At 37.4% G+C, this 11,978-nt stretch overlaps 1 protein-coding gene across 2 annotated transcripts in view; it reads right to left on the minus strand.

Moving 5' to 3' along the window:
* The window catches only part of APOOL (apolipoprotein O like), a 64,198-nt gene extending 52,566 nt beyond the window's left edge, over positions 1–11,632 (minus strand). Inside the window, exon 1 of one of the 2 annotated variants that reach the window (XM_010983398.3) lies at positions 11,543–11,632. In XM_010983398.3, the coding sequence (XP_010981700.1) occupies positions 11,543–11,557 (15 nt within the window). In that variant the 5' untranslated portion in view covers positions 11,558–11,632. The remainder of the gene's footprint in view (positions 1–11,542) is intronic. The other variant, XM_031445998.2, reaches the window with a different exon arrangement.
* Positions 11,633–11,978: the final 346 nt, after the last annotated feature.

Below are 11,978 nucleotides of genomic sequence, written 5' to 3' on the forward strand. Positions count from 1 at the left end.
AAACCTCAATAATATTAAGAAGACAGAAGTTAATCTCAAGCATCTTTACTGACCAAAATGCCATGAAACTAGAAATCAACTACAGAGAAACAAAGGGAAAAAAAAAGCATGGATTAAACAACATTCTATTAAAAAACCAATGGGTCAATGATGTAATCAAAGCTGTAATTAAAAAACACCTTGAGACAAATGAAAATGAAAGCAAAACCACACAAAATTTATGGGACACAGCAAAGGTAGTGCTAAGAGGGAAGTTTATAGCAATACAGGCCTTCCTCAGAAAAGAACAACAATCCCAAATAAACAATCTAACCCACCAGCTAAAAGAATTAGAAAAAGAACAGCAAAAAAACCCACAAGGCAGCAGAAGGAAGGAAATTATAAAGATCAGGGAGGAAATAAATAAAATAGAGACTGAAAAATCCATAGAAAAAATCAATCAAACCAAAAGCTAGTTTTTTGAAAAAGTAAATAAAATCGACAAACCTCTGGCCAAACTCTCAAAGAAGAAAAAAGACAGACCACAAATTAGCAAAATAATAAAGGAAAATGGAGAAATTATAACAAATAAAATAGAAATACAGAATATCATACGAGAATATTATGAAAAACTATATGGAACAAAACTGTATAACCTAGAGGAGATGGACAAGTTTCTAGAAACATACAGTCCACCAAGACTGAACCAAGAAGAAACTGACCACTTGAACAAACTGATCACTAGAAATGAAATTGAATTAGCAATAAAAAAAAAACTCCCTACAAATAAAAGTCCAGGACTGGACAGCTTCACCAAGGAATTCTACCAAATATACAAAGAAGAACTCATACCAGTGCTTCCAGAAGATTGAAAAGGAGGGAATACTCCCAAACTCATTCTATGAAGCCACCATCACGCTGATACCAAAACCAGGCAAAGACACTACCAAAAAAGAGAATTATAGGCCAATATCACTGATGAACATAGACATCAAAATCCTCACCAGAATATTAGCAAATAGAATCCAACAGCACATAAAAAAGAGTATACATCATGATCAAGTGGGGTTCATCCCAGAGACACAAGGGTGGTTCAACATATGCAAATCAATCAATGTAATACATCACATCAACAAGAGAAAGGACAAAAACCACATGATCATCTGAATAGATGCAGAAAAAGCTTTTGATAAAATTCAACACCCATTTATGATAAAAACTCTCACCAAAGTGGGTATAGAGGGAACATATCTCAACATAATAAAAGCTATATATGAAAACCTACAGCCAACATAATACTCAACGGTGAAAAACTCAAAAGCTTCCCACTAAAATTTGGGACAAGACAAGGCTGCCCACTATCACCACTCCTATTCAACACAGTCTTGGAAGTCCTAGCCACAGCAGTCAGGCAAGAGAGAGAAATAAAAGGGATCCAAATTGGAAAAGAGGCAAAAGTGTCACTATATGCAGATGACATGATACTATATATACAAAACCCTAAAAGGTCCACACAAAAACTACTAGAACTAATCGAAGCATTCAGCAAGGTAGCAGGTTACAAGATTAACATTAAAAAATCAGTTGCATTTTTTACACTAATGATGAATCAACAGAAAAAGAAAGTGAAGAAACAATCCCCTTTAAAATAGCACTCAAGATAATAAAATACCTAGGAGTAAATCTAACCAAGGAGGTAAAAGACTCATACACGGAAAACTATAAAACATTGATGAAGGAAATTAAAGAAGACTTTAAAAAATGGAAAGATATCTCATGCTCCTGGATTGGAAGAATCAATATTGTTAAAGTGATCATACTGCCCAAGGCAATCTACAGATTTAATGATCCCTATCAAATTACCCAGGACATATTTCACAGAACTAGAACAAATCATAATAAAATTTATATGGAACCACAAAAGACCTAGAATTGCCAAAGCATTATTAAAGAAAAAGAAAGGCTGGAGGAATACCTCTACCAGACTTCAGACAATACTACAGAGATACAGTCATCAAGACAGCATAGTATTGGTACAAAAACAGACATACGGACCAATGGAACAGGATAGAGGGACAAGAAATGAACCCACAAACTTTTGGTCAACTCATCTTCGACAAAGGAGGCAAGAATATACAATGGGATAAAGACAGTCTCTTCAGCAAATGGTGCTGGGAAAACTGGACAGCAGCATGTAAAGCAATGAAGCTAGAACACTCCCTTACACCATACACAAAAATAAACTCAAAATGGATCAAAGAGTTTAACAGAAGACAAGATACAATAAACCTCCTAGAAGAAAATATAGGCAAAACATTATCTCACATACATCTCAGAAATGTTCTCCTAGGGAAGTCTATACAAGCAATAGAAATAAAAGCAGGAATAAACAAATGGGAACTAATGAAACTTACAAGCTTCTGCACAGCAAAGGAAACCATAAGTAAAACAAAAAGAAAACCTACAGAACGGGAGAAAATTTTTGCAAATGAAGCCGACAAAGGCTTGATCTCCAGAATATATAATCAGCTCATATGACTTAACAAGAAAAAAACAAACAACCGAATCCAAAAATAGGCAAAAGACCTAAACAAACAATTCTCCAAGGAAGACATACAAATGATCAATAGGCACATGAAAAAATGCTCAATATCACTAATTATCAGAGAAACGCAATTCAAAACTACAGTGAGGTATCACCTCACAACAGTCAGAACGGCCATCATTCTAAAGTCCACAAATGACAAATGCTGGAGAGGCTGTGGAAAAAAGGGAACCCTCCTACACTGCTGGTAGGAATGCAGTTTGGTGCAGCCACTGTGGAAAACAGTATGGAGATTCCTCAAAAGACTAGGAATAGACTTACCATATGACCCAGGAATCTCGCTCCTGGGCATATATCCAGAAGGAAGCCTATTTCAGAAAGACACCCGCATCCCAATGTTCATAGCAGCACTATTTACAATAGCCAAGACATGGAAACAGCCTAAATGTCCACCGACAGATGACTGGATAAAGAAGAGGTAGTATATTTATACAATGGAATACTATTCAGCCATAAAAACCAACAACCTAACGCCATTTGCAGCAACATGGATGTTCCTGGAGAATGTCATTCTAAGTGAAGTAAGCCAGAAAGAGAAAGAATACCATATGAGATCACTCATATGTGGAATCTAAAAAAAACAAGCAAACAAACAAAGCATAAATACAAAACAGAAAGAGACTCATAGACATAGAATACAAACTTGTGGTTGCCAAGGGGGCGGGAGGTGGGAAGGGATAGACTGGGATTTCAAAATGTAGAATAGATAAACAAGATTATACTGTATAGCACAGGGAAATATATACAAGATCTTATGGTAGCTCACAGAGAAAAAAATGTAACAATGAATATATATATGTTCATGTACAACTGAAAAATTGTGCTCTACACTGGAATTTGACACAACATTGTAAAATGAGTATAACTCAATAAAAAATGTAAAAAAAACTACAGTAATGAAGACAGTGTGATACTGGCATAAAGACAGACATACAGATCGATGGAATAGAACTGAGAGTACAAAAATAAACCCTTACATTTAGGGTTAAATTAGTTTTTGACAAATGTGCCAAGACAATTCAACAGGAGGAGGAACTGTCCCTGTGAGGTGCATGGCTTGATGAGTTTTTGTCATAGGAGCTCTATTGAGAATATTTTTCACAGGGGCCCAAAATTTCAGCTGTTGCTACAGGCAAAAATATAAATACAAAAATACATACAAAGTTAGGTGTAAATACTAGTTTTCAATTATTTATGCCATTCTTTCCATTAGTCCAGATGAGTGAATGGATATAAAGTGTTTTCTCTGCTTACAAAATTAAGTTCTGTTTAACATCTACTAGCTCTTTCATGATAAACAAAAGAATTTGTGTTTCAGTTAGACTTAGGTAAACATTTCACTTTAATCATATTTTGATCAGTACCAAAATATGCTGAAAAATTATAAAATTAGTTACCATGAAATTAATACTAGTCATTCTTTTGGTAGAGGAAAAGAACAATAAATCTAGGCAGGGGTGTATAATCCTCATAGAAAGAGAGAGCAAATATTTGAAATAAAAAATACAATCTACCACCATTTGGCAACTGGCAGTTCTTAACTCATGGTAGGTGTTTAATACATACTCGTTGAAGAATTAAATGAAGAACTAAAATGAGCAAATATTATGAAGCAGGCTTTTATTTTGTAGACATTTAAACTACTTCCTCCTCTTTTCTCCCACAGTAACTTTTAGATATCTTTTAATTTGAATATAATTTGTATTTACTTGTCAATTTCACCCATAAGAGTCCATTCCTTGAGGACAATACTTTGATCTTGTTCTTCTTTGTCCTCCCTCTTTCAAAATCAATTGATTCATTTGTTCATTTATTTCCTTAATTGCCAAAATTCACTCTAATTTGTCCACCATAGGTAGCTATTTTAATGTATTTTATGATTATCTTTTTTATTTGAGTTTCTACAAAATGCACATTGTAGTAATGTGTAAATTTTTTTTAATTTTGTTACATATCTCATTTTTCTTACTTTTTTCACATTGTAAATGGTGTATTAGTTATTTTGTTTCTTATCTTTTTTCATACAGCACAGCCTTTTATATCCATCTGTCTTCCTATGTGTACATATAACCCATTCCTTCTGGCTGCTATATAGTACTACATGATATATATTCACCACATTTCACTCATCCACTGTCAGTGATGGACACATATATTACCTCAAACTCCCCATCATCATAAAAAACACTGTAATGAATATCCTTGTACAAGTGCTCTAATGAACCTGTATATTTTTGTGATATACACTCAAGAACAGAATTGCCATGTCACAGGATATGTGTGTACTTAATTTCACTAAATAATATCTCCATAGTGGCTATACCACTCATCACTCCCACCAGTAGTACATGGGAACACTTATATTCCAATATCCCTACAAACATTTGGACTTAACCAACATTCTATTTTCTTCTAGTTTTATCTTATTGTTCTAACGTGCAGTTATCTGATAATTATTTTGAGCATCTTTTCATGTGCTTATTGGTTTTTGTGTTTTCTTTATGTCTTGTTCGTATCTTGTTGATCTTTGTATCCCCAATGTTTATCACCAGCTCCTGAACATTATAGGGATTAAGATTTTTTTGAATGAATATGTAAAAGAATAAGAATGTATGAAAGAATAAAGTATCCACAAGACTTGTTAACAGTATGGATGTAGGGGATACTTTAAAGATGATCCCAAGATCAGATGCTCACATTCTTAAATGAAATAAGGAACAGAGCAGAAAAATCAAATTTAGTAAAAATAAATAAATTTTGAACATACTGAACTTGATGCACCTAAAAATATCAAGTGGGAATTTGGAAATATGAATGAATGAGGTTAACTACAGAGTCAGGCTGAAGAGGGGATGTGGCAGTAGCAGTTAGCCTAGTGATAAGAAAAGTGCCTGGTGAGTTTCAGAATGACTGAAAGAAAAGATCCAAAAACAGCCAGGCCAAAACTACATTAAGTATGTAACTCATGCCTTAGCTTAGAGTACTAATATCCATCAAGTCAACATGACAGATGGTCTCACTCGGGAGAGATTACAGAAATGAGTTACAATTTCCCCAGAACATGTTCAAATTATACTAAGCAAATTTTATTATCCGCCACAGATTGCTACTTAGTGGCTGTCTCAGTGTTTTTTATCCTTGGGCAACTATTTTCCTAGTTTAAATTACAAAGTCTTAATAAGTTAGTTTTTAATAGTAATTCTGAATATATTCCACCACATTTTCAACAACTTTATCACTTACTTCTGGAAAGTATTCAAAAGTAAATTGTACCAGACAGACCATGAATCCCAAATGGATCATCTATTGCCTTGCCCCTTCTAAGAATCCTCAGAACACCTGACAATTATATGGCTCCCTTCTGTGATTCCTAACATAGGTCATTATGCTGTGAACTACAGGACTGATGCACCGGCCAAAACTGACTGGACCAGGGATTTGTACCAGAGAAAAAGGCAGCCAACATGAGACTATCTAATAAAAGGGCCTGAGGTACAATTTCTGCCTAAGAAGGGTACTTTGCAGTGGTTAGTGACTAGCCAACCCAATCAGATCCTCCCTCTAGGAAAAGTCTGGATATAACACACATAGAGTTAGCAGAAGCAGAAAAATCATGAGAATGATAACTACCAGAGTTGGTATTCGTATTCTGAATGGTTCTTCTGGAGATTTGTTTAGCTGGTGAGACAGTTTCCTAGACTTTCCTCCTAATCTATGTATCCTTAAGATAACTTGAACTTGCCTCTGTTCTTCATAACCTGAAAAAGTCTGCTACTCTTTTCTCTATAACCTGTATAAAAGCCACATATTCCCCCCTAAATTAGTGGCTCTTGAACCTAGCAACACATTGAAATCAATGGTGGGCATTTAAACATGAAAATGCCCCATCTGGGGTGGGGCTCAGGCATCAGTACTTTTTTTCAGCTCCCCAGATGATTTTAAGGCACAGCTAAGATCAGGAAATATTGACTTACATAAGCCCACTGTGTGAAAATTTTAGGACTTATGTCAAATAGTCTTTTATTTTCATATTAATGAGGTTCACAGAATACCTAACAGCTGTCTGTTCAGTCATATGAGTGTGGGAGGAGGCAATGCACAGATCATTTTCACTTTATAGCATAAAGCAACATCCTGGAACCTATACCAAGTATGGTTAAGGGTTTCAAGGTATAACTTTCAAAGTTACACTGAAAATAAAGATGTTCAACAATGCTGAGTGGAAGCAGAAAAACTGATTTTGCTGGAGATAACTACCAGTCTTCCTAGGAATGAACTTCACTTTGTTAGGTTCCAACTATTTTCTGGTATCAGTCACATGAAAGAAAGAAGAGAAAGAGACAAGGACTAAAGTTGAGACAAAGGAATATATGGCTGGTATAATCAAGGATTTTGAAAATTTTACATCTATGATGTCCATGTTCCTTCCCATCCCCACCATCTTTGGTCCAAGCCCCATAACACAATCCCAGAGTCATGTATCATCTCCTGTATTCTATTTTCTACAGTGCTCTGTATTTTCTCTCCACTGACCAAATTCCTGCTACCTCCCCAAACTCCCAAAACCCTTCCATTGCATCTACCCTCCTCATTTCTTGTCTGAAATGAAACATGACTTCCCCCTGAGGTCACTACTTCCCCGTAACTCTCAAGTGGAGGCTATTCAAAGTGTCTCAGGGATAGGAGGGAGAGTTTGTCTTCTTCTGAGTCCCAATTCTGCTAAGCCATTAATTCTCCACCCTTAGGTAAAAATCTCTGTTCTTGTTAGTGAGGAAGTAGAACAGCTGGAACCCTCATGAATGGGAATGTAAATTGGTACAACCACTTTGGAAAACTATTTGGCAGTAGCTTCCAAAGCTGCAGTCCCTATGACCTGGCGATCCCACTCCTAGGTATATACTCAACAGCAATGTGCACTTATGTGCATCAAAAGACATATACAAGAATGTTCATAGGAGCATTAGCTATAATAGCTCAAAACTGAAAATAATTCAAATGTCCATCAACAGTAGAGTGGATAAGTAAATCATGATATTTTCACCCTCTAGAGTAACATACAGCAGTAAGAATGAATGAAGTAGCGTACATATATAATGGCTGAATCTCAAAAACAGTATTTCATGAAAGAAGCCAGACATAACATAGTAAATATGGCATAATTCCATTTACAAAAAGTTCAAAGACAAGCAAAATTAATTTATGGTGGAGAATAACTGTGTGGAGGAACAAAGGGGAGGGCTTCTGGGATGCTGGTAATATTATTTTTTTTTATTTGGGTGCTGGTTGAACAAGTATGGTCATTTTTTGAAAATTTACCAAGCTGATTATGATTTGTGTACTTTGTTGTATATATCCTATACTTCCATTGAAAAAAAAAAGTTTACTGAAAGGAAAGAAAAGTAATTCTCCTTTGAGGCCCATACCATCCGTCTAGTCATCCTTAGCACTGTCATCTACTGGCCTCCCGGTCACTTCATCACATCATAGATTTAGGATCCTGGTTAATAGTCATTTTCTATGCTCTAAATCCTGCCATAATGCTGAGTGGCTTTAATGTCTGCGTGGACGAATCACTCAAAAGCCTCACCTCACTGTTCTTTGACCTCATGTTCTTAGACCTTCATATTCACTCCACTATGGTTACCCACTCCATGAGCACACCTTGAATTGACCATTTCCCAGACTTGTTAATAGCTAAAATCATAGACTCAAAAAGCTTTACTTTGACTACAACCTCCTATTTCAGCTTTAATTTCCTTACTGCTCTACTCCTGTTCTTTGAGCTAATAACATTACCATAGAAAACTTTTTTGTGAGAATTAAGTGAAATAATGTACATCAACAGCATAGCACAGCATCTGACACACAGGAAATACTAAATACATGGTATCTATATTTCAATATTAAGTATTCTATTATAAACAAATATCTTTCAGACCCAAATTTTCCTGAAATTCACTCAATCTCTGCCGTTAACGAAATTTAGCTTTTGACACTACTACATTCCTCTCAATCTTTTTAAAAGAAGGCCAGTCCTTCAGCTGTTCTCTCTGATTCAAGAAGTCAGGAGGAGAGATCAGCACAGTCCTTGGTCTCAAGGCTAATTCCACAACGTTTCACCATTATATATACCTGTTCAAAAAGCTCTTATGTTTCAAAATGTATGTAAACTATTTTCAGAATTATCTACCAACCTTCAGGACTCCTTTCTATCTTAATCCTTGCAAGTAAACTCTGGGGTTTCAAAATTAACTCAGATCACCCTTTTTGTACCTTAGCCTCACAGATGCTTCCTCAAGCTTAAACTCCACAATCTGGACTTAGATCATGGGATTTCAGACCCAGTTCTACTGCTTACAACAGTGTGACTGTGAAAGTTACTCAACCTCCCCAAGCTTCTGTTTCTTTACCTGTAAAATGCTGGGAATAACAGTAGCTACTCACAGGGTCATTGTGAAGCACGAATGAGAAAATTCACATAACGTGCTTAGCAAAATGCCTAGCACAGTAAACATTCAATAACATAATAGCTGTGATAACTATTATTAATTCTTTCTTCTATTCTTGGTGCATCTCCCCTTGTATCCAAACCTGCTCAGGTCTCCTGACAGTTTCCCCCCAAGTTTTACTGAGATTTAATTGGCATACAGTCTCCTACTTTTTTAAACAAAAAGATACCTTTTCTGGAATTTGCTACCCTTATCTCAAGACTTCTTTTCTACCTTTCGCCACAACATTTCTCTAAAGAGTAATGTACACTTGCCTTTCAGAGGAGGCAAGGAGTAGTGGAAAGATCCTGGGCTTTGGAGCCAAATATACTTGTGTTTGAACCTGGTTCTTCCACTTAATAGCTGTATAACCTGGAGCAAGCACTTTTTCTAAGCCTTGGTTTCTTCATAAGTAAAATGGGGATACTACTCATTTCTTAGGAGAAGAAGATGAAACTGAAATAATACATGTAAAGCAGCTGGCCAAAGTGGGTGCTAAACGAATGCCAGTTTCCCACCCCTGATCCTTTCCTTAAACCCTTACAATCTAGGTTCTCTCTCTACCACTTTACCTCACTTCAGCTCTTATTAGCATTATGACTGGGGCAATTTACCTGACTTTTCCAAACCTTAGTTTTTCATTTGTAAAATGGTGATCATAATATCTACAACATAAAGTTGTCTTGAGAATTAAGTGAAATACCATATGCAAAATACTTTAGCACGGCACTTGGCCTTGTAGTAAGCACTCAATAAATGGCAGCTACTAGTGACTTATTAATGGCCAAATCAAAAGACTGTTCAACTCATTCTCTCCTTCTCTAGGTTTCAGTAACAACACACTATTCAGGTTTGCTTTTTGACCATTCCTTCTATCTCTGTACTTCCACCATGGTATCATTCTTTATTCTCTTCAACCAGGTGTGCGCTCTCGGAACCCTCAGATCACTTTGTACTTGTCCCGAGGCAAGGCACTTCCCTGAATCACAGGTGTTTGTTATATGATGCAGCTACACTGTTTAAATGAATCTCTTTTATCTCCATTGCCTGGCACTTATTCATTCACGTAGACTTATTTAGTACCTAATATAAGTCATACCTGTGCTAGGTACTAAAGATACAAAAATCAATATAATTACTGTCCTCAAGTAGCTTATAGTTTAGGAGGGTAAAACAGACAAGTAAATAGTCTATTATTTGCAGTGTGATAAGTCCTATAGTAAAAATATGCCCCAGGTCCTGTTTAAATTAGACTGGGAAGGTCGAGGACACTATCTTGGAAAAGGCATTTTTGTGCTTAGCATATGGGGAGGCAGTACACAAATCTCTTAACTGAGTGAGTGAAATATGAATAGGAACTAACTAGATGAAGATGAGAAAGGGCACTTCAGGCCCAGAGAAAAAGCAGGGGACAAGGCTTGGAGTACAGATGCTAGGAAAGCTCCTGAAAGACAGGATATGAAGCTGCAAAGCCACGACACGGTGTTCTAGACATAGGAGTCTGACCTGACCGCAGAGGTTAAATGATGGAGTGCCAATAAAGGTTTTTAAGTAGTGGACAGGCATAATCAGATTTGCATTTTAGTACTCTAGCAGTGGAGGGGAAAATGAATTACATAATAGTCAGGCTAGAGGCAGCAAGTCCAGTTAGAAGGATGTTGCAGTAATTCAGATAAATTATTAAGGCAGAAATGTTGTGAGAATGGCGAATCAAGTCGGATACTGAGCCTGAACTATTCATATTTGTATCTCCTGGAAGCGGTGCACTGTACACTTAAAACCTGCTACAAATATGTACCCAGAGATATTTGTCTACTTATACACATTGGACGACTGCTGTTGTTGAAACCTACTTAGGGAAATGCAACTAGCAACCAGCTGAGTCACTTCCTGTACACAGACTAAGTAAAGGCACCTTTTCCCATTACAGAACTCAAAAGAAACTTAGGTTTGTTAGTCAAACCCGGAGAGTAACAGTGACTACAAACCCGCGCACTGCACAAAGACTTGAGACGTCTCTATCCTGGTCTATTTCACCTGAAATAATGTTTGAACAAAGTCCTTCAAAGGGTCATTGAGGCCCCGCCCTGTGCACCCAGACAAATGCCCAGGATTCTTTTCTCTTTGTTTCAGCTCAAGACCCAAGTCGGCCGCTGCTCATTGCGCGGCTGGCGACTTTCACCCAGCCGTTTCCCAGTTTCCACCCTGCCGCTGTATAAACAGTCAACTGCAGGGGACTGAGGAGAGAGTACTGTTCCAGGCTGAGGAAACTCTTACGGGGACAGGTAGGTGTCTTGAGGCTTCAAACGTTATAGATTCCCTGTACTTGCCAATCCTCTCACAACCCCACCTCCCCCTCGTCTCTTGCAGTGGGGTCCCTTCTGAAGTTAGGAGGATCCCTTCTATGGTTACTAGAGTGCTAGCTATCGACACCCAGAGAAACTCAGCAAGGTATTTTTTTTTTACTTACCCTAGCGGCCGCCATATCTCTGACCCTCCGCGCCCAGGTTTTCACACGGAGAGCGAAAAGGGACAAAACGGTTCAACTGGGCTCTACTCACAACAGCCCCGCCCAGTTCCGCCCCTCGCCTGCCCGCTCCCGCCCCTTCTCCGCCTTTCTGCTGCGGCTCTGGGAAGCGGCTATAGTTAACCCGCTCTCCTCCGGAGAAACGGGTTCAACCTCTTGGTTGATTGTCACTATCTCTGATAAAGCCGTTCAGAATAGTCTCCATAGTCCATTTGAAAGTTCTTTTGCTGGGTACAGAACTTTTCAGTGTTTTCGTTGTTTCAGGCATATGTGATTTGTCTAGATGAAGATTTAAAATCCAAGTCCTGCTGCTTTAATAACTATACAGTCACAAAGAACATGTTACTTATGCAATACGTGGCGAAGTCCCTACAGTCTA

The sequence above is a fragment of the Camelus dromedarius genome, chromosome X (genome assembly GCF_036321535.1).
Source record: "Camelus dromedarius isolate mCamDro1 chromosome X, mCamDro1.pat, whole genome shotgun sequence".
Classification (NCBI taxonomy): domain Eukaryota; kingdom Metazoa; phylum Chordata; class Mammalia; order Artiodactyla; family Camelidae; genus Camelus; species Camelus dromedarius.